Below are 24,234 nucleotides of genomic sequence, written 5' to 3' on the forward strand. Positions count from 1 at the left end.
ACAAAAGGAAAATAATTGATATTGTATATTTAACTGATACTATCTATAATTTGTTGCAACTTGAATTCTAACACAGCGCTTGAACAATTAAATACCAAGAGGGGTGGGTTCGTCTTCTGTTACGTAATTTTTTAATGTTTCTAAATATTCTTCTATCGGATTGTATTAATTGTAATTGACTACTACCCATTTCGTGTTCTATAATCTATATCTTTAAACATCTGTGTAAAAAAAATTTTTACATTACCTTTTCATTTTGTAAATATAAACTAAAGTATCCATCTTCTTCCTCCTGGCATTAATTCCGGCTACTAATTATATAAACTAAAGTATCCATATGTTAGAATAACTTGAGTACATGAATAACACATATATTTTTCAGATATCATAAATTAAATATAATATGAAATTGATATTAACATCTTATTATATTTGCAGTGGCCTTGGAAAAACAAAGACAAGAATACGAGAGGCAGTTCCAACAGCTCAGAAATATATTGTCACCGTCGACGCCATACGCGCCTTACGCTTACGATCCGTTGAAATTAGGTGATTTATTTCTAAGCATGACGCGTTTTACACATAACAGGGTTGAGAGAAGGAACATAGTGTTACGACTCTATGTTCTTCACTTTCCGCCCAATATTTGAGATATTGCGTGTTGAGAGGCGGAACTCGTGGAGGCACACAGCCGGGAAATAAAAATGAATTTATTATAATCATCACCCTGTTTGGGTTACTTAACACTATGTTCCCTCTACCTACCCTGTTATATCGTGATACAGAGTAAAGCCCATTTTAATATGAATCAATGTAGATTAAAATAATTTAATGTATATGTATCTAGTGGACGGTTATTAAAAGTTACTGGAATTATTTGTCCGTTTTTTAGAGATGTCACATTGGATAAGTGAGTTTTTATTTATAGATCAGACAAACGCCTTTGTTTAATTATTGTAGTTGGAATTTTGAACCTTTGATTATCGCGTTAGGCCAGATAGTCAATATTTGCGTCATGAATCTTAAACATAATAATTTATGGATGCTCAATGCTCATATTTGTGCTAAGTATTCTAACAAAAGTTATTGTTTATATACTAAGCAAATTAACGTAATAAAAAACATTTTCTATTTTATTTTTTTCGTTTTCACATTTTATGTTTTATTATTTAATAAAAGTATTATAAAAACTATCCAATTTCAGGTAAAATGACAGCATGTACGCCAACAACCGCTGCTCGCGTTGAACGTTGGGCGGCAGAACGTGATGATACATTCAAACGATCTTTAGGACGTCTTAAAGCGGATATCTTGCGAGCTAATGCCTTAGTACAGGAAGCTAATTTTTTAGCGGAGGAAATGCGCAGGAATACGAGGTTTAGTGTGACGCTGCAGATACCGCCGCAGAATCTGAGTCCTAATAGGAAGGTAAGTTTATGTGGTTTGTGCGATTACACACACCACATCACACATCTTGCGAGCTGGCTAATACATAAATATAAAAAAATATATATCATTTAATATAAATTATATTTATATATTTTACATTATCCCGTAATATGCTTTATCGAAATATAATTTAATTTAAATTATATTGTATACTAGCGGACGCACGCAGCTTCGCTTGCTTATTTAGGAGTGAATTCTAATAAACCACGAAACATATGTTCAATGAAATATTTTTAAGAGTCTAAATTTCAAATTTTATACAAATCGGTGGCGATTTAAGAATTTTTCCATACAAACTTTCAACCCCTTATTTGCACCCTTAGGGGGAGAATTCTAGAAAACGATAAAACACGTGTTCAATTAAATACTTTTAAAAATCTAAATTTCAAATTTTATAAAAATCGGTGCCGATTTAAATTTTTTTCCATACAAACTTTGAACCCCTATTTCACCCCTTTAGGGTAAAAATTTTTCAAAATCCCTTCTTAGTGGATGTCTAGATTACGAAAGTAAATATCTGTTCAAATTTCACGTTTCTACCATCAGCGGTTACGGCTGTGCGCGCGTCTTACCTCAGTCAGTGAGGACAAGTCCTTTTATATATATAGATTATTTAGCTTCATGCTGTATCCTGCACATATAAGGGTAGGCACAGAGAACCTGGGAACCTAATGTCAAGACATTCCGTTCCTATTAAGACACTTCCCTTCACCAATTTCTGCCAAGTTCTTGAGGCATTGCGTATCGAGTGGAACTCAGCGGTGCGCGTTTTCTCCTTGCCAGAGTGAGGAGATAAAAATATGAAATATTGGAAATGAGTGGAATTTGTCGAGCTTGTGCCCCTGCGCCATGAGACGGCCTTTGTTCATATTGATGGTAAATGAAACGTGAAAAAAATGGGTAACGAAGTGTGTTAACACTTAAGTTCTTACAACTTAAGTTCCTAACTTCTAAATGTGCATGAAGATAAAAAATAGTCATAAAATATACGTAAGTACAGTAACCTCCTTGACGGCACGAGGTTCGTGCGACGTGAAATATATTATTCGTAACCATCGAATCGCAGATGACACGAGACTGACGCCGGTGTCAATTTCCATTCACCTGGCGGTCTCGCCAAAAGTGGGGCGCCTCTTCGTGGATGGCACTATCTTTAACATTCACCTTTTATTTTATTTGTTTGTAATGTTTCGCCCCCCACAGCGCGGCGCGTTTGTGTCCGAGCCCGCTATCATGGTGAAGCGGGCCACGCGCGGCGCGCAGGTGTGGTCCATGGAGAAGTTGGAGAACAAGCTGGTGGACATGCGCGACATGTACGACGAGTGGCGGCGGCGGCAGCGCGACGACGTCATAGAACATGTGAGTGTAACTAAGCGTAGAGTCTTATCATTCATTTGTTTATTAGCGATTTTTAGTGTATATTTAATTTAGTCTGTTATGTTCGGCATTTGGTGTTAGGCGGTAGAATCCAGTGTTGGCATTTATGAAATAAGATTCGAACCTAGAAATATATTAATTTGTTATATTTCTATTAAATAGTATAAATCTATATATATTTATTTCATTTAAAGTGTTTTATGTACATATCAGTATTTACTCTTCTAGGAGATATAATTTAAGATCTTTAAGTAATAGAAGTAGATTATTAGTAGTTGTAAATTATCTACAATTTGGTATTTGAATATTGTAAAAGCTTATACATATTAGATTAGTTGCTTATGCTTCATTCAAAATAAGTAAAGGGATTGCTTCATAAAATATGTTGTACTAACATATGCACCGTTAATTATAATGCATTTATTAACATTTTCATAAAATTGCATACGAATAATAATATTTACAACGTATAGTGACTAACGCACCAACATATTGCGCCTTTATTTCCAGGACGCTGTACCGATTGATCCTGAAACACCAACGGTGCGTTTTATATATAATAATATATAGTTATTTCATATTAATGTAATAATTTACAATACTGTATGTTAGATCATATAATATTATTAATTGTTATATTATTTTATTAATATCTAATAGCACTTATCGCAAATAACCTATAGAATTGTCTAAAATGCTTTTTTTTTTTTAGTTTAATTTATATCTCCATAGATACTCACTTGTATTATTTCTTAAAGTGAATTTTTTATCTTTTTTACGTTTAGTCGGTATTTGTAAAACGACAAAGATATTTAACGTTTTTTCGGTCTCCTGTGAAACTGTTGAAACGCAGATACGCTCTATTAACAAAGAGCACATACGCGGTTTCGTACGCGCATCGACGATATATATACTTATTTAAAAATAACTACGCCTAGAGCTTAAAATTTATATTTGCACCTTTATTTTTTTAATTTATAATACTTTTTATTTGAATTTACAGTTTAAATATTGCCATTTATTTATTCGTTTTTAAATATTACACTCAGTATAATACTAAAAGTAAATAATTAATTATAAATATTTTATTAGGAGCAAAGCGATAAAGCATTGGACCCGTTCTACGAGTCACAAGAGAATCACAATTTGATTGGTGTTGCGAACATATTCTTAGAGGCGTTGTTTCATGACGTCACATTGGATTATCACACGCCCATTATAAGTCAGCAGGGAGAGGTTGCTGGGAGGTTACAGGTTAGTATTTGTTATATTGTTTATTTTTATTATATTTTTAAATATTTTTTTGCCTATCAGTTCGGTTATCTTAAAATTATAATTGTTTTAGTTTATTGATACTCTTTCTCCTTTTTTAAATTTTTTTAGTTACTACTGATAATGTTATAATTTTCAGGTTGAAATAAGTCGTGTAACGGGCCAGTTTCCACAGGACCGTATATGCGAGGCGGCGTCGGACAGTTCGGGCGACATGCGCGAGGACGACGACCCAGGAGACTCCGCCACGCAACAAGTTAGTACTTGTTGTTGATTCCTTTTTTTATATATTTATGTAATTCCGTTGACTACAGACGGAAGGCTGAAAAAGAACTTATTTCTAAGAAAAGTACCAGTTATTTTATGTAAGGTACATTATGAAATCTCCTACAATAAAAATCTGCATGTATCAGCTGTCCTCTTGTAAATTCAATATGTAATTTGAATTTTGAGGAAAGGTTTCGATGTGGTAAATTCCGCAATAGTACTTTTACTAGACCAGTATTTTTTTATAGTAAATATAATAGTATATATGATTGTATTTTTCGTATCTATATTATAATAATTATCTTTGATGTCTGTAACGATATAGATAATTTATCTATTTTAATACTTGGTACATAGTCATAGAAAATTGTTATCGATGATGTCATAGTAATAAATATTGATTTCGTGATAAGATGATTTGTAATGGAATAAATATTTTCAGAAAAAATACGTTGAGTGGATATAGTATCTGTTTTGATATTTATAACTGAGTTTTCTTTAAAATATCTGAATATAGTCTACAAGTTACGAATGCTGCAGTTGAAAGATTAGAAAAATTACGAAAAATATATAGAAACTTATTTTAATTAAAATTTTAAAGTAATAAATCACCGTTCACCCGATATCTCCTCCTTTCTTAGCGTTTTTATTGCGTTTGGCCACCTATCAGACGTATTATAAGCTAAAATATTGTATCTGTCTGTGACGCCGAGAATCCGCCATATGTAATTATTTATTTATTTTTATTTATTTATATTAGGCAAGCCAACGTAACATACAAAAGATACAAACATTTAAAAAACAAAGTACAAAGGTTTAAAAATGTTTTACATTGTACATCACACTTACAGGCTAGCTCAACATGATTATAACTAAAAGCAGGTGTTCTAAAACTTAATATTCTACACCTAATTTAAAAACAATTAAAAAAGATTTTACAACCATTCTACCAAAATTTATAAATAAAAAATATGTATATAGATATTACATTAGTTAAATAAAATATAATAAGAGTAAAACAAAAAAATAAATAATAATGTTAAAAAACACTTCTCTAATCACATTGTAAAAATATTTTTTAATTTTTCTTTTAAATAATGTACCCGAGTCTCTAAAAATATCAATATTTGCCATGTTAAAAATTTCGTTATAGTTTTTCATAGCTCGGTTCATAGGGGCATTTGTACCCAGGTTAGATCTTACTTTTCTACTTAGAAAAGTGTATTTTTTCTTTGTTCGTACTCTTGCATTTTGTCTTGGTATAGCAAGCATAATTTTTTCAAGCAGTAAAAGTAAGTTTTTTTGTAAAAATATATACTGTAATTATTGTAATAATTTATTAATTTTATATTATATCATTTCTCTAGGTAACAATCCGAGTAGTAATAAAACAAGCCAGCGGGCTACCCCCCTCGCTGTCCAACTTCGTGTTCTGTCAATACACTCTATGGGGTGGCGGAGAGCCGGTGGTGGTCGCGCCTCACGTCAGCGCGGACACGCCCCCCGCGCCAACGCCTGCCCCCGTTCCACCTACCCCTCTGTCGCCCAGACATCAGCTAATGACGTTTAGGTTCGATCACAAACGGGACTTTACCATCGCGTTGACTGAGGAGTTCATCGAGCATTGTGCAGGTGAGTTGATATCGATTAATACTAACTTCGTTGTCCTCAATATACACAACGTGTGCGGCTGCCCCCGCACCGCCCATCCCTTTGTCTCCCAGATATTGAGTCTTTGACAGTTAGGCTTTCTTGAAAGTCATCACAAGTAGGAAATAAAAATAAAAAAAATGTGCAGCCGTCTACAACCTCATATGTTGCGGGCGGCAACGACTCGTCGACCCTACTGTAGGTTTGATCACAGACGGGACCTCATAATTTTTTTTATTGAGGAGATTTTTTGAGCATTGTTGACAACTTCATATTGCTTAATATTAACGTGCATGATAACTCTAAGAAACTGGAAAAACCAAAAATATATAATTACAATCATATGTCTCATATAGACAAAGGAGAAGAAGTATAGACAAAGGAGGAGAAGAAGGTTGCAAAGGAATTTGCAATAATTATGTTATTCACATACAAATTGCAGTAGTGTTTATTATAAAAAAATATCATTTAAACTTTTATCATAGTCGCAAAGGACGGTAAAGTGATTACTTATAATTATTGTTTTACATGTTGATAATGTTTTTCCCTATTTTCCGACAGAGGGCGCCCTATCTATAGAAGTTTGGGGCCACAGATCGGCAGGCTTCAGTCGAACTTGTGGTAACTGGGAGGTGGAGCAGCAGCAGTTGGCCAAAGCGCGTTCGCTCGCGGACCGGTGGGCAGAGCTCACGCGGAAAATAGAGTTGTGGGTTGAAATACACGAGCTGAACGATCAGGGCGAATATGCACCCGTTGAGGTTTGTTTTTACATATTTAGTCGGGAGCTGTAAATAAAAGGAATTATAATAACAGCACTATGGGAAGTAAAGGACAGGAGTTGGTTAGGTTAAGATAGAGCTGTGGGTCGAACGTGAGCTAAATGATTAGGGGAATATGCATATGTAAAGTAATTTCCTGAGTAGTATAAAAATTATTATTTAGTCTCACAATTTTAATCGTAATAGATTTTAATTAGAATTGAAATGAAGGTTCCGAACATCAGGAGAATTCCTTACTAGTAACACTCGCAGATAAGTTCAGGTGTCGTTCATTGTGCGCAGGTGTCGCCGCGCGCGGACATCGTAACGGGCGGCGTGTACCAGCTGCGGCAGGGGCAGCAGCGGCGCGTGGGCGTGCGCGTGCGCCCCGCAGCCAACTCGGGCACGCTGCCCATCATCTGCCAGCACATCGTCAGCGTCGAACTGGGCTCCGTTAGTGTCAGGTGCGTCACTGGGTCGACTATATCTAGCGTATCTCTGCTTTTGAATATATTACGTCAGACAATTATGTTTATAATTCTTATATTATATTATTTGTGAAAATTGCAGGAAAACGAAAGTAAATGTAAAATCATCCCTCGCGTTTACAGCCACAGTCTAGTACGCTACGATAATATATAGAAGTCTATATAGATAATAATTTAAGTGAGACTACTATACATATTTTCGTATATAAACATTTGCATAACATATATTTTGTTTTTCATAGATCGAGGCTACAAAAGCCACTAGATTCGTATCAAGAAGAAGACTTGGCGATGCTACGGGAACGCTGGAGTGAAGCACTCGCTCGGCGTAGGCAACATTTGCATGCGCAACTGCAGGTACAAATGGTTTTAATTTTTTATAGTAGCGGCACACTCCCGGCTTCGCCCGCATACACAAAATGTCTTATTGTGACTTATATATAAGAGACAGATACGGTATCGCGGACTTTATTTTAGAACTAATTAAATTGAAATATTTTTGTACTACAATGTACTTACATACATTTAACAATTTCTGCAGCGCACGCAGTTAAAATAATATGATGAGTTCCTAATTATTGTCATTTCATTATTAAAGGCTTACTAAGAATTAAATCTTTATTATTATAGAATTTTATCTTTAAATTTCCTGAGTAATGGAGCTTTCATAAAAAATTACAAAAAAAAATGTGAATCCGTCCAGTAGTTCCAGAGATAATAGCGTTTAAACAAACAAACAAACTCTTTTGCTTAATAGAAAAAATGCTGCTATTTACAAAATATGGCAGATTATAAATTTCATAAAAATATAATTTTAAGTTTATTATATGTATAGTCTGGCAAATATGTTATTGATAATGGGAAGCACGCGCGGTAAATTGCGCAGTATACGTATGCGCAGAGAACGTTCGATCAGTGTTACCCTGTTATGTTGTTTTACCTCACGCTTAGCAAATTACATTTAACTATACGAATTAAAATATCTGATCATGTTTATGTTGTAGTAAATTATACAAAACGAAAATTTTATGAGGATATCTAAATATCGCAAAATAATCAGCTGTTCCATACATTGTTGTCAAGAATAAAATCAAGACTAGCCCGAAAAGTATAATAACATTTTTGAGTCAATAAATAATTAATCAATTCTAAGCTTCTGCTTATATAACTAATGGCACATGATATTTACGTATATGTGTATATACTATATACACACTTATGTACAACATAAACATTCAGTGTGCATAATACAAGCTTATAAACTATGCAATATGAATAAAGAAATATCTGGCAATATTTAAACTTCTTAAAGATTATATAAAAGAAAATAATATTGGTTAAATTATTTCAATCAATTTTGAGGTACAAAAAATGAGAGTGCGGTATCCCTTTGCCATAGTTTGCCATTTGCGTCAGTGTGAGCGCTACGTCCTTACAGGAAATTCGCACCCACACATCTTTAAAGGTACAATCAAGCTCACACTATATTGTTCAAACAAGAATATAATTAATTGTAAACAAAAATGCCTTTTACCGTTTTGATTATTTGCTTTATTATTTGTCAATTTTTATTTTTTACTTTCTTGCATGCATTAATTAACGTTTTAAATAAAACGGTAATAAAATTTTGATTTAATTTGGAGATATAATTTATTAACATAATTTATTTGTTAAGACCTCTATTTCCATTATTTAAAAAATTATTTACTTACCCATAAGTTGATTTTGCATGTTGCCTAACGCCAATATCTTGTAATTGTTTGCATGTTTTATATATTAAATTTACTTTTTAAATTTTACTTTTTTTATTGAATTTGGATTGAGAAGATTTGTATGTGGCCTCATTATAATAATTTAATTCAGTTTTTTATTTAATTTTTCAATTTACCATATCTTCATTTTGCATGTTGCTTTGGTGTTTTTTACTAATTTTTATAATGTTACTAGATAAATATGCTCTACTACGCCTTTCCGTATATATGATGCTATCATATGATATTATATTCATATTTCATAGTAATGAACTGATAGCGTTGCACTCGACTGTACCGTAGCCCGGTCACACCCCGCAACGATTCCCCGCGAGCCCTTACGGGGAATCGGTCCGGCGTGAGCGGGTGTCTATGTGCAGACATCAAAATACGCTTTCTGCGCAATTTGCCGCGCGTGCTTCCCATTATCAATAACATGTTTGCCAGACTATATATTGAATTGTAGGATATTGTATTTGGAAAGTTACATTATCAATACAACTTTCTAGTTGTAAAATGCTTTATGTTTTTCGATATGATACCATAATAAACGAAACGTATGATATGCTGTTTCAATTATTTTAGTTTATACAGATTAAATCAGTATTATATGTGAACACTATAGTCAATGTTCACTACATATTTTTTTTATTAATAGTAATATTGATCGTTTGTTTACAGAAATTGGTGAACATGTCGCCGTCAATAAAGAACGAGCGCGACATGGAGCGCGAGCAGTCCCTTGTGGAGCAGTGGGTGTCGCTTACTGAAGAGAGGAATGCGGTTAGTCATTTAAATATTTATTTATTGTGTCTTACTTAGCTCTATTTTTTCCGCATGTAATTGCGTTTTTGTAAATTTTTAATTAATAAATACAGGTGCTGGTCCCGAGTCCCGGTAGTCCTATACCAGGAGCTCCCGCGGCGTGGAACCCTCCGCCTGGCATGGAGCAACATATACCTGTACTGTTCTTGGATTTGAATGGTTTGTTACTTTTTTTATTATTTTATATAATCACTAAAAACCAGCGATTTATACCTTGCCTTAACTATTTCTAAATTAACTACTACAAACTAGGGTTAAGACTAGATATAATTGGGATCTGCCCTAAATTGACGCTACGCAATTGGTACTATTGATATATAGTAGTTCGTTGTTATCTTTTCTAGATAATTATTTTCTTAGTATAATTCCTTTTAGCTCATTATTTTTTAAAATTATAATATTTCTTTTTACTATTTATATTTGCATAATCAGCGGATGACCTAACAACACACTCGTCAGGCGAAGAAGTAACAGTGGCCGGTCTCAACTCCATCTTACCAAAGGAACACGGAAATAAATTTTATGAACTGCAGATATTGCATCACGACGCTAAGGATGTGTCCGCGGTCGCGTCTTGGGACTCCTCCATACACGATTCGCAGTATCTCAATAGGATCACTGAGGGTAAGTACTTCTATAAATAACTTGAGTAGTTTATAATAATCATAAAATTAGTTGAAAACTATTTATTTGTAATATTAGTGTAAATTTATATGAATTTTAAACGGAATCGAACCCTCAACCTTACAGATCTTTTTTGTTTAATATATTTTAACTAAACACGTACTCTGTACTTTTTTATCTGTTCCAAAATTATTAGCTATAACTGTATTTTGTTTCTATCCATGCTTACAGGTTGCAAAGCCTTAATATTCTGTAATTGTTTATCTTTATTTTATATTTATTCCAGCGAATGAGCGAGTTTACCTCATACTAAAGACAACGGTGCGTTTGTCACACCCGGCGCCGATGGATCTCATACTGCGGAAACGACTTGCCCTCAATATTTATAAGCGGCAGAGTCTCACTGATCGGATACGGAAGAAGATTGTTCGGTTAGTAGTTTGTGAATGGATATATGTGTATGTTTGTAATATTATTAAAAATCATATAATATTAGTACGGCACTTTAACTGATCCTAAAGTTAAATACTTTTAATTAAAGTTAAGTAATTTAATTAACGTTAATGCTGTACTGCATATCAGTGTGCATTACTTCTAAAAGTAATTTAGTTAAAAGTTCATCATCATAATATCTAAAATAATTTGGTCCTTATGTTTTCGAATATTCAAATAGACAGGAGTTTTAATTAATTAGGTGTATTAATACACATATAATGATCTATTTCATAATTAAAAAAATAAATAAAGCGTAATAACGTCATCATTTGATTAAATAACCAAAATAATATTTATAACTACAATTACTATCTATTTTATATTTACAGAATCGACCAGTTAACACAAACAGGTGTGACATACGAAGTGGTGTCAAACATACCCAAGGCTTCCGAAGAGTTGGAAGAGAGGGAAAGTCTAGCGCAAATAGCGGCTACGGGGGAGGAAGCCAGTGCGGCTGATGGCGAGACTTATATTGGTATAATTTTTTGTTGAGGGAACTTTGGTATCTGGTGTTAAGACACTCCATTTCCCATTAAGACTCGTTACAACCGCGAGGACATGGAAATATGAAATATTTCATTCAACTATGAACACTTTTTTAATTTTTTTACTTTTACACTGTACTCGGTATATAGTAGGGTAGGCAGATTAAAACTACTAGTGTTAGTACACTTTAATCCTCACGCATAGCTTAATGTTCGTCACACTCAGGTGTTGAGTGGTACAATTCTGGGCGCGTTTTGTCTTCTTCAGTGCAAGGAAATGAAAATAATTTATTCCCCCAAATTGAAATCGAGCCCACAACTTTCAGGATTATATTTAGACGCTGTACTACTGCGCTACGTCGGTTAATATTGATATTTTGTTATTAAACATGTACATTATTGTAGCTGTTATTATTTTTATTGTATTTTTTGAGATTACAGAGTGATGTATGATTTGGTTCAAAGATGATTTAAAATAGAAAAGAACAATAGTGCTATTTATATAATTAGAAAATTTCTATAGCATATTTTAGCTCATCTAATGAATATTTTTCTCTCAGAAAAATACACTCGAGGCGTAAGCGCAGTTGAAAGCATATTAACACTGGACCGTTTGCGACAAAGCGTTGCAGTCAAAGAACTAGAACAAGCTCGTGGTCAACCTATCACTATGCGGAAGACTGCTTCAGTACCAAACTTCTCACAGGTAACGTATATTCCACCACACAATTATAGTATTGTATTGCCACATTGAAATACTACTCTTATTTGTTATTACACGCATAACCGATGAGCATAGTATAATACATACAGTATGTTCGATGAGTTGTGGCCGCCTTGAAGTTGACTGCGCAGATTTGACTTTAGGATTTTTTTCCTTCCCAAATCAACAATGCGCTTAAGCTCTGAAACCTAACTTCAAGACGGCCACGACACATCTACCGTACTGTACTACAGGATAAATACTTTTGTTCGTCGGTTCGGCTGACATCGAGGCCGAACAATAATATAATTTTGCTCACGAGATCACAGCTTTGATTTAGACATCCGTCCGACGGTCCGGAGCTCAAAACACCCTCGGTGTAGTGACACCAAGTACTTGTGGTTTTCAGGGAAGTTTCTCACGACGCGACGCGTTACAAACTATATGCAACGCAACACAATATGTCGTACGTTTGGTATCGACGTTGCAAGCGCAGGATGACTCGCGTGGCGTGGTGAGAACATACCCTTATATGCGTCCGCTTTCAAAGATTGTCGGGTATTTTTGTTCGTGTACTATTTGTACGCGTGTACCGTTGTACAGGTAGACGATGGCACTCGAGTATTAGTGTACGTATCTACTGATGTACTTGTGTACTACGGGGACGTTCAATTACTACGTAACGCAATTTGGGGTAAAACGTTTCGGTTCCTTATAGGGATAGAAGGGAAGTGCAAAACAAATTAATATATTTTTTAAATAACGTGCAATATTTTGTTACGTTATTAAAAATATATATATATCATTTATAAATTTAAAAATTGCATTAAGTAATATATATACGGCCCCTAGTACTCCGGTACTATTGTGTATGTGTACTACAATGTGCGTGTGCAATTGTACTTTTGTACTCGTGTACCACCACCACGGCTGTCGATGTCGCGCTTCACACGTGATAGTACGAGCGAGCTTACACTACTGTTACTAAACGCTTATGCTCAACTGTTTGTCACTAACAAAATTAACATGTTTAATTGTTTATATAAATACATTCAAATATGTATACATGAAGAATTGGGATTTATAATATATATTTAAAGATTCATATGGTTGCTTTATATGTTTAACGACGGTTTATTATTATTAATATTATATTTATTATATCATATAGTAGCTATAAAGATTTTACTCTTTGGGGAAAACAATATACACACTAAATAAATAATATATAAACAATATAATATAAACATTATACAAATTAAAATAACATTTTTATTTTTAACTTAGACTTTTTTTTATACTTTAATATACTCAAGACACTATTCAATAAATGTTCGCAATTACAAGGTAGATAAAGGGTTTGTATTAAGCAGCGAGTTGATTTATCAAAAAATATTAATTATTATACAATTTACAATACAAAATTTATATAAAGGGAGATTTTATTGGCATTGACACAAATTCATTGGTATTAAAATAAAATAGATTTTTTGTTACTATTTTCTCATTGGTACTTTGTTGTTTAAGTAAAACTACTTTTAACGCTTTTTATTAGTATTTATTTTTTCTGTATTTTAAATATAGCAGTTCTTATTTATTATTTTAAAAAAATTGCCGTTGAAAGTAGTATTATAAAGAATTACAACAATCGCATTACAATTATATTTTTTAGAAAAATAATGCTTCTAAATAAATAAACTCGCTCATATACAAGCTCTAATATATGTTGTGTGGGCAGCTGTCACAGGCGCTCGAGACCGCGGCCAAGAACGGAACTAACGTGAGTCGCATGGCCCTACCGCTATACTATGTTGCCTTTATTTTTTTATTTATAGATATCATCTTTATTATATTTATTTATCACTGTATTATTTTTGGTAATTATTGACATGTTATCGTTCTTTTGTTGAATTGTTGTCGGAATCGATATCGATATTTTTTTTTCGAAAAAATTTTTTTCTTTATATAATTTCCCAGTGATACATTTCAATAATTATCTATATTAATCACTGTATAGTATATCATCTCTGCTCATTTATAGGTGGAATGCTTCTTTATTAGTAGTAATAACTTATAGGTGTAGAGATCGCGTAGTCGATAAATTCTACAATAGGTTTATTGTGTTTGTGGCTTTGGCAATATATTTTATTCCTGCGAGATATATCTGTTTTTTGTGTAAAGGTGTAATGGTGTTCATATAATAATGAATGATTTCCTAAGAGGCACATACATTGCAATAAAATGGAAATTTGTATTCTGTCACTTTCCAATAGTATATATTCTAAGAGTATATATTCACGATAAAATGTGCAAAAGAAAACACCATCTTCTATATTGTAAATACAAGCAAATGGTTACGGAAACTTATATATAAAAATAGTTTTCTCATTATTAAAAAAAAATATATATTGATGTAAATTAAAACCTCATTCGTTTCTGCTACCTACAAAATGATATTATATTATATAATTATATATATACATATAAAGTATGGTGAAACTTAATTTTATCACAGATCATGCGTCTCGACTCATCATTCGAGTCGCTTTCGGGGCTGGGGGGAGGGCGGTCCGGCAGCGTGGCCGACCTCGCGGACGAGGCGCCGCGCCGCCCCATGCACAGACACTCTTACGCCGCGCCCGCACATAACGATCCTGATATCGCTACGCCTACTAAACCTTTTGGTCTCGGTGAGTTAATATTTTTCATACTGACAGTTATTATACACATGGATTGGATTATGTGAAATAATAATTTTTCTTTTTCAGTGTTCAAAGTACAATTTAAGCAAATGTCATATAATTGTACGATTTTTTTTATTTCACTCATGCAAATCTTACTGTCACTTTCTATGTCACACTAACTTCTTATTCCTCGTATTATATTATGTGCATCTTCTCAAATATCACCTTATATCTATTATTATGTAATATATAATTTGTTGGTATTAACATTTTATATATGTGTATATGTGTATACAGTATAGCTCGGATGCGTCTAGTGCACCATGTAGAATAGGAACTAAACTTTCGTAGCGTTTGTCTACAGACAATACAAATGCACGATAATATTATAGTTGGTAAGGGAATTTAGATTAGAAGCGAAACAAAACTTAGACTAAGTTTATAAATTAGTACGCGTAGTTTGTTAAAAACAAAATGGTTCGAACATAACCTACATACTGTTATAGGCGACACCGTCACGTTTATTAAAGTGTGTCCACAACACCACATACGTTTATTCATAACTTCACCATGATTTACGTTTTATTCCACTTGCTTCGTGGCAATGCTATGCTCCATACACTCACTCGTCTCCTCTATTTTTATTTCTTCTAGTAACTTCTTTATCGATATTGTATAATTAATTAAAAAATCGATAAAGATGTGCCATTTCAATCTTTACGGAGTACTTATTTGAATAAATTTTTGACATAGATACCTCAACCGACAAATATTTTTTCAAATAAGACGTCCGAATTCATGTGACAAAATTTTAAACCCAGCTTTAACTAACATTGTTTTTTTTTGTATCTTGGTACCTCGCTCCCGTCAGGCTCGTTTTTATCAGGTAAAATGACAATGATTCGGAATGGCAACTGTATGGCAAAATTGTTAGACGTATGTTTTGTGCAACATTGGAAATAATGAATTAGTGCTGTAAAATAACACAATTGAAATCGTTTATTCAAAAATTGGCTGTTGAATTGGTTTATAACTGTGTTGTCAATAGTGACATATTATATTAAGAATTAAGAGTAATAAAGACACAGTGGAGGCACTAAATAAAGATAGAAAGTAATGCTAAGGCTGTTGTACCTTAAATCTTCCGAGCTTTGAGCACCCAGCTGGCTTGTGTTATTGTGTTACCCTTTGTTTGTTTGCGTGTATCTTTGATTTGCATGGGGCGAGCATGACCTGTATTTACTTTCCTCCTTTTCCCACTCACCTTTATTTGCTGACAACTGCGGCGAAGTGCTTTCAACTTAGACCACCTTGTAGTAGGATCGTGATCAATCGTGGTAACAAATTTTACGATGTATTTAAAAATAATCGTATAAAAACAGCCAAACAATATAATATTGTAAGTAAATTGAAAAATTATTTAGGAAGTATAATAACTTTTTCGAAATAGATCAAAAACTTGAGGGGCAGTTTTTTTATCTGTGTAAGTAGATAGAGTAAGTAGTCCTAGAAATAAGAAATTGATTGTAGGTTTGTGAATGTGTTAGGTACGAGGTGCATGTCAAATGTAGCGACACGTATTTCATACAATTATAAATAAAATGTGGATAGAAATTATGTAAACGAAGCATGGATTATACATAGATAGTGTGATAAATGTGTTTTGAATTAAGACGGATTATACCTATAAATGTTTTATAAAGACTGACTGATGTTGTATTTAAAAAATATATATGAAACAGTACCTGAATATATAACATTCGAATCATACTTCCACTTTTTACTACTGTTACAATTGAGTTCCCAAATTAAGGTTTTTTGCTTACAGCAAGGTTTGTATGATTAGTAACTATTCTTAACATTTGAAAGTAAATCCTAAGTTAGTTCAGCATTGTGTAAGAAAGACATGAATGTAGGTTCGCTAATTGATAAGAATTTTAACGTTTCTATTGCAGCTCGACCAACGTTCCTTAACTTGAATTTGAACCTGAACTCACTGAGACTGCAGACACCAAACAAGTGTACGTCCAGATATTAAGTCGTAGAATCATTAGAGTGGCTTGTTTCGAAATTTTTTATTTGGTTATATCATATAATATTTTTTGATTTTGCTCTTTCATTATTACTTATGTCTAAAAATATTTAAGAAAAAATACATAGATGGATTATTCTATTTTTTTTTTCAACGTAACGTCGTGTTTTATTTTGTTTTGTTCTTAAGGACATTCGTTAACCATTGGCATGAAATCATTCACAAGTGAGCATGAAATTGGCAATTACCAAAATTTGTTATCATCTGCTCTCGTATTACTATAATCGTAATGGTATAAGTTGTTCATAATTTTAGTTGTTTACACTGTTAATATTGATTCGTTTTATTAGTGTGATTATTTGCGGTAGTCTCTCATTTGGTTTCACTAAATGAATATAAGTTTTAGCTAAGTTTAATAACTTTAATGCTTTGTTACTTTTAAACACACATGTTCGTTATCTACTTTGTAGGATTGTTTTGCTAGAAAATATTGAATAATATATTAGGATATAGCGAATAATAGAGATTTGTATATTTATAGCGTCTCCAGCCAGTGGTAAATTGGGTCTGCGTATGACAACATTGCACGAGGAACCGGGACGTAAGAACGATGATGATTCTCATTCTGAACCCGAATCTGCTCCCACTGATGAGCTAACTACGCCACGCTCACATGTAAGCTAACTTTTAACTAACTTCCTAAATATCAATTTTAAATTATTTTCCAGTGTTGGCCGCCCAAAAAGATCGGAGAACAGCAAAAATGTTTGCTAACTAAAATAATAACATATATAATACTGTTTTCCAGCGTACTCGTCCCCGGGCCACATCGCGTGGATTCCTGCCTACTTCGAAGACGCTCGATTCATTACACGAACTGGCGTGTGAAAGGGTGCCCAATAAAAATTCACCTTCAATATCCTCTAGTGGATACGGTATGTTATATTAATATATTTTTTCTTCAGCTTCAAGCTGTATCCTGCACACAGCAGGGAACCTAGTAAGACACTGCGTTCCCCACTTTCTGCCGAATTCTGGAGGTATTGCGTGTTGAGTGGCAGAACTCAACGCCGCGCTTTGCTTCGACACCAGAGCGAAGAAATGGAAATATAAACGTAAATAAATATTTCACTTCCTCGAGTGGGGATCGAACCCACAACCGTCGTGTTACAGTCACACCCTTGTGCCGCTGCGCTATGACGGCCTATATTTTTTTTTTGTTTTGTTTTTTTTTATTTTTGTTTATTGTATAATTCGTGTTTATTGCCAAGTAATAAAAACTAGAATTATACCTTCTAATATAATATATATTTTTGAATTTTAAATTCTTATTTTTAGGTTCCCAAGCAGTATCATCAACAAATCTCACAAATGACGATACTCTCTCAATCCGGAGTATGTCAGTCGACGATACACCGGACTTCGACAAAACAATGGACTACACGCAACTCAGCCGGACAAAAACCTCCATGGCGGGTCTCAGGAACGAAATAACTGAACTAAGGAACGACATAAGTGAACTGAAGAATGAGATTGTTGAATCAAAAAATGAACTGGAAGAGGCGACTTTTGAGAAAGCCAAAACTCCAGTATTGACGCCAGGATCTCGAAATAGAATTAATCCGTTCTTAAGGGATTGTGAAGATATTTCTAAGAAGGAAGCCTCCATGGTTGACCCCCTTGGAGCTATTCCGATAGAGAACGCAATGTTGTCTAGTCAAACAAATAAAGATAATGGGCAAGTGAATGGTGAAAATGCACATGAGACCTCCTTTAGTAAGTATAATATTTTAAAATTAACTTTGTAAATTTGTTTGCTCTATATTATTATAACGATATTTTTTATCTCGCAGAGTAATTTAAAACCTCGTCTAAATAAGTGGAAATATAGGAACGGAGTGGTAACTAGGTACTTTTACTTTAATCATAGTTTAGCTATTCTTTTACTTTTATTATTCTATAAAATGTGCGAGATACATCTGAAAATTCCTAGATGTTGTTATAACTTTTTGGAAAATGAATGTCAAGTTTAATACAATTAAACAATAACACTATCATACTGTATTTGTGTTTAGGTGAAGCAGACGTAGAGTCGGTGAGCTCTGAGCAGTCGAGTCACGAGACGCACAGCCGCGAGGCGTCCTCCGTGGGTGAGAGCGACTCGCCCGGACCCGACCCAGTTGTTAACACGTCGCTTCCAGCTGGGAAGGTTGGTTTTTTTTTATAGTTTACGTTTTTTTTAACTATCGAACATTTATTAACTTTAAAATTAATGGTAAATAGAGATTTTATTGACATTTTATATAAGTATAATTCTATATCCAAGATAGAAAAACATTTTATGTTTATATAATTTGTTTCTGTATTGTTTATAGCTCCACACTGTATAACACTAACAGTGCAGGCAGAATTAATAATAAGACATTATGTTTCCCACTTTCTGCAAAATGGTCGATTGTCGATATTGTGTCTTCCAATGAAATGTACAACTTGCACTTCGACGGCCTCTACTTCTTCTGTTACTTGTATTTCTAATAGTATATTTGTGCAGGTGGTACGTCGCCGAGCGGGCGCCTCAGCGCGGAATGCGTCGCGCGCGTCCTATCCGGCCGCACGGCCCAAGTCCGCGCACGACCCAGTCATCGCCGACAGGAGTGGGGATGGTTGGTTCATTTATGTTATTTTTACTTGGCTTTATTGCTGTTGACTTGGACTGGTCTTGACAGCGTCACCGGGCGGGATTCATTTATGTATTTTGCCATTAATAGTCATTTTTTATAATGTTTAAAGGTAAATGTAGTTTTTTTTGTTTGAAAAACTTGTTTATACATTTGAGATTGTTTCTAAAAAATAGCGAGAATTTAGTTAGCCATTGTATGTAAAAATTGAGAGAAACATTTACAAATGCTACTGACACCTGACCTTTTCTTTGGAGTTTTAACATGTTTAAAGTCGTGAAATGGAGGTAGACTTTGGCTTCTTTATAATAAATTCCAGTAAATAAATGATTATATATTTTAAAACTTTATTAACTTTAAATTTCCTTAGAAGAATCGCACGACAGTCGTACGACGGCCAGCAACTGCACAGTGCCGGAGTGGCTGTCGTTGGGCGAGAGTGTGCAGCTGCGGTTGAGCAGCAGCACGGGCGTGGTGGCATACGTGGGGCCCACGCACTTCGCGCACGGCGTGTGGGTCGGCGTCGAGCTGGACGCGCCTACTGGTATTGACATGCTTATATATAACAATCATCACACGCTGTGGCACTGCGCCACGATGGCTTCTAATTGATATATTTGTATATATAATAGTATTGTATATTTCATTGTTTTCATTGTATCTATTGTATCTATTGTAAGCCGGTACGTCGATTTTGGGTTCAGTCCTTGTAAAGGAGAAAGAGTTTCAATTTATCCTCATCGCCCCGTTAGGTCAGTCAGTCAGTCAGGTCAGACAAAGTGCAGCATTGAGTTCTGTCTTTTACCATAAAGTGTTTCAAATTCGTTCGGAAAATTGAGAGGTATCTTGACACTAGGTTCTCTGCTTAGCTTCCTATGTGGACGATAAAAGTGAAGGTAATAAAATTAAATAAAATTTATTTGTTTATTTACAGGTGCAAAATAAATTTTATTTATGATATGACTGCTTTATTTTGTATATTTGGATGTTAGATTTACTTACTTGGTGATTATAAAAAAAAAGCTATACTAATTTTTTATATGACCTTCAATATATATACACTAATGGGTAAGACATGTTTATAGCATGTAACGATCGTCGTTCCTTTGCTTATATTAAACATCGGTTTTACTTACATTAACTAAACAGTAAAAGTAATGGTCAGAAGCTAATAAAATATAAGTTAAGTTAGGACACCTTTATAATTGAACTGATTTATTAAGGTGTATATTTTACTATCAAGTTTCACGATGTTTCAGGTAAAAACGACGGTTCAGTGGGCGGCACACGGTACTTTACGTGCCGGCCGCGCCACGGTATCTTCGTGCGCGCGGACAAGCTGGTGCAGGACCGGCGAGGCCGCTCCGTGCGCGCTTTCCGCGACACCGAGCTGAAGCGCGCCGGCAGCAAGGGTTAGTGGGGCTTCTATTTGAATAACGGTATTACAGACCCTTGGTTCTGGGTTGCCCTTTGGTACTACTATGCAGTTATAGATAGTGCTATCTACGAAGTGCTCCACTATTTATTAGACAAGGTGTTCGCGGGGTGCGGGGAGATTGATGTCGGCGTCAGTCTCGTCGCGGAAATTGCTCTACTTATATATATGTATATATTTTTTAGTTATTACTCTCTCTTTAGATATAAATTTTGGAATTTTTACGTTAATGTTCATTATCAGAATCACATGGTTGGTTCAACCTACATTTGGAGTTTAATTCTGCACAGTATTTTTGATAATCATATTTGTATTTTATACATTTCAGGTGAAGGGCTACACAACTTGCACAGATCAAGGAGTCGCGGGGACAGTATAAACGCGGTGGGCACCAAGAGCCGCGCCAAGTAGACCATGGCGGGCCCCAGCCGCGTCCATTCACGTTAATTTTAAGTTGCGATCCTGTAACACATATGGTGCTTATAATTTATCATATTTTATCATGTTTTACCCATTTAACGAAGCAATATACTTTATTTATATCGTTGCGAGTGTTTTGGGGAAACTCGATGCTCCTCCCGAACGTTAACTCGATTAACGAATCGACGACGGAGTTCTTGTTTCCGAACGATCTTTGACCGATGATAGTGACATTTGTATTATTATTTTTCTCATGAATTCGCCATTGAATTTGTAAATATTTGTTCGATCATTTTATTTTAATTACGTTTTTATTGTAAATATTTAAATTTTTGTGTGTGTTGTCCGTTCTTTAATTTAGACGCCAATGAGTTTATGATCGGTAATTTGATGGATTATTTGTATAGATTTTTTTACTGTATAGTTTGTGGTGTAGATTTTACTGTATGTAAATTTATATATTAGCTTATTCACAATGCTTTTTTCTAGTAGGTCGAGTGTTCTTTGGTACGTGTATCGCAACGAAAATTTTAGTCTTCTAGAAATTGGCCAAAATCAGGACCAGTCTAACTGCCATAAACATCGGGTTAAAATAAAAAAAAAAAATAGCAAATCGTATTGACTTTTAGACGCACGATGTTGTGACCGACATCGATTTTAGTAAATTGAGTTCCTATGAGCATTTTGATATTTCCCCGGAGTTATTGTATGAATTAAGAACTATGGCCTCTTAATATTCACTTAATTATATTTATATTTAAGTGCATTTTTGCCCCCCAGATTGCTCAGGACTTGGCGCAGTTGCCTTGTGATAGTTTCTTGCCACCGGAACTAGATATCGTGAATTTATTTTTCTACGTCACTAAACTAGCGTTTTCGCCCTAATAATTTTCGAAATAAATTTGAAATCGTCCAATGCTACATCTTCGTCCTTTTAAAGACTTGTACTAAGTACACCGACAGCCATACGACGGACTAAATATGGCCAAAAACAGTGAGATCCTGTTGCGCGCCCGCGCCCCTTATATCGACTAGGTTGTGTAGGTATTTTGAAAATGTAATGTAAAATAAGTGTTTGTAGTCGTTTTTTGGTGAGATGTATATTAAAACCATAATCAAATTTTTGTCCTCAAATTATATCTCCATCCACATTCGAACAATAAGCGGAGACGCGTCCAGGCGTAGTGTAGCTCACCTAATGTATATTCCATCCTCCTAGAGTAATCGTAAGTACGTATATAGATAGCACTGTGAGTACACTCAGCGTCGTAGCCCGCCACTTGCCTCCATTCCTGTACACTATCTTGTATATTAATATTAATTATGTAAGGTTATATTAAAAATATTAAATTTATCAAATATTCAGCCGTTTTTGACTATGCACTCGGTGGGCCCGACGCCCCATCCGGCCCATAGCAAGCTTGCTAGACTGTCGTACTTAAACATTCCATTGCATACATTTATCGTTCTACCGAACCTAAGTAAGTTTTAAGTTACATTTTATAGACAGGATACGTTTTTCTCAAACTTTTGCATTTTTTTCTTATGAATTTGATGCGTAGGTCAGTGTATATGAGAGTGTTGTCGCTACAATCGATATTAACTTTGAAAGTCGATAAATAAATGTATCGATTTTCAAATTCGAAATCAATGACTTGTAACTAACATATTATATTAAATTGACTATTGGATGATGATGCGTACAAATTAAATCGATTGGAGCAGCAAACCTGTTCTCGACTAGGGCAGCTCAATGTGTAGTCGACGTTTTAAAAATCTAAATGGAAAAAAATATTTAAAGTGTTTTCATATATCGTAGGATGTGTCTTTGAAACTCTCGATGTGCTTATGTCCAGTAGTTTAGACCACGTGATCGGTACGTAACGAAGAGACAAAGATTGCGGAACGGAGAGTGCACTAGGGCTCCTAAGTTAGGCTAATAGTTTTGAAGCGTCGTAGGTCCTAATATAAATATATTTTTTTTAGAAATTAAGCTGACCATGTGCTGTGCTTTTGTTTTAAATAATAGTTTTTAGGTAAATGAAATTATTTTGTTCATATTATTATTAATTATTATTATTTTAATTTCATTTAGTATTTCGTATTTATTGCAGTCAATTCTTATACGAGCTTTTAACTTTATTGTTTCATTATGACTTCTATTTTAAGACTAGTTTGTTTATTTTGCCGTTTTTTATGTGTAAATTAAATAATTAACAGATCACAAATCAAATGTAATTTCTATTTGTTTGTATGTGATAAGCGGTTAGTGTAGGTGGCTACGTGGTAGCTTAGATGGTTGCATCTTCATTATTGTAAACATTAATTATATTAATAAAGAGATTTTAATATTTAAATACAAAAATAGTTCACTTCTAGTGGAAATATTTTTGCCAAGTACAGAAGTAGCGGATTCGAGTCAACCATCGCTGTCATTATCAATAAATGTATAATAAAATATTTTGTTTTATTTACTAATTATATTGTTGTTTCATTATTTTATTTATTTACCTATTTTATTTTTCCCCTTTTTAATAACTTTGTTTGACATAGAAAATAATGGATGGATGATTTTTTCAAGGTATAGCAATTAGTAACTATTATTTATGTTATAGATTAAAATTATTTAGATATAGAAGCATATTTTTTGCTATATTTAAAATAGTAGCGTAGAAAGCTAATAATATCATTTAATAAAAAAAAACGAATTAACAAAAAGGAATGAATATTTTATAGTGTTAACCGTGACTATGGTTTAGAAAAAAAATGCATTTAAAAATGCGAAGGAATGTCAAAGACAAGACATTAAGAAAATCTACTACCTAATTATTACTAGAC

General features: G+C 34.0%; 1 protein-coding gene across 8 annotated transcripts in view; it reads left to right on the plus strand.

Moving 5' to 3' along the window:
• The window catches only part of Khc-73 (Kinesin heavy chain 73), an 85,018-nt gene extending 61,141 nt beyond the window's left edge, over window positions 1-23,877 (plus strand). For 2 of the 8 annotated variants that reach the window (XM_085190701.1, XM_085190702.1), the window contains exons 13-39: window positions 439-549; window positions 1,205-1,428; window positions 2,653-2,808; window positions 3,337-3,369; window positions 3,919-4,080; window positions 4,238-4,354; window positions 5,733-5,997; window positions 6,577-6,773; window positions 7,077-7,237; window positions 7,504-7,618; window positions 9,694-9,795; window positions 9,891-9,996; window positions 10,270-10,461; window positions 10,748-10,892; window positions 11,286-11,434; window positions 12,005-12,150; window positions 12,557-12,661; window positions 14,663-14,837; window positions 16,787-16,852; window positions 17,405-17,538; window positions 17,672-17,798; window positions 18,202-18,639; window positions 18,939-19,072; window positions 19,415-19,526; window positions 19,912-20,085; window positions 20,801-20,953; window positions 21,305-23,877. In XM_085190701.1, coding sequence (XP_085046827.1) covers window positions 439-549; window positions 1,205-1,428; window positions 2,653-2,808; window positions 3,337-3,369; window positions 3,919-4,080; window positions 4,238-4,354; window positions 5,733-5,997; window positions 6,577-6,773; window positions 7,077-7,237; window positions 7,504-7,618; window positions 9,694-9,795; window positions 9,891-9,996; window positions 10,270-10,461; window positions 10,748-10,892; window positions 11,286-11,434; window positions 12,005-12,150; window positions 12,557-12,661; window positions 14,663-14,837; window positions 16,787-16,852; window positions 17,405-17,538; window positions 17,672-17,798; window positions 18,202-18,639; window positions 18,939-19,072; window positions 19,415-19,526; window positions 19,912-20,085; window positions 20,801-20,953; window positions 21,305-21,387 — 4,082 coding nt within the window. In that variant the 3' untranslated portion in view covers window positions 21,388-23,877. Of the gene's footprint in view, window positions 1-438; window positions 550-1,204; window positions 1,429-2,652; window positions 2,809-3,336; window positions 3,370-3,918; window positions 4,081-4,237; window positions 4,355-5,732; window positions 5,998-6,576; window positions 6,774-7,076; window positions 7,238-7,503; window positions 7,619-9,693; window positions 9,796-9,890; window positions 9,997-10,269; window positions 10,462-10,747; window positions 10,893-11,285; window positions 11,435-12,004; window positions 12,151-12,556; window positions 12,662-13,885; window positions 13,928-14,662; window positions 14,838-16,786; window positions 16,853-17,404; window positions 17,539-17,671; window positions 17,799-18,201; window positions 18,640-18,938; window positions 19,073-19,414; window positions 19,527-19,911; window positions 20,086-20,800; window positions 20,954-21,304 lie in introns of all 8 variants that reach the window. The other 6 variants (XM_085190703.1, XM_085190704.1, XM_085190706.1 and 3 more) reach the window with 5 other exon arrangements.
• Window positions 23,878-24,234: the final 357 nt, after the last annotated feature.

The sequence above is a fragment of the Heliconius melpomene genome, chromosome 10, assembly GCF_056956725.1.
Source record: "Heliconius melpomene rosina isolate 202511_hmr_F chromosome 10, ASM5695672v1, whole genome shotgun sequence".
NCBI classification, from domain to species: domain Eukaryota; kingdom Metazoa; phylum Arthropoda; class Insecta; order Lepidoptera; family Nymphalidae; genus Heliconius; species Heliconius melpomene.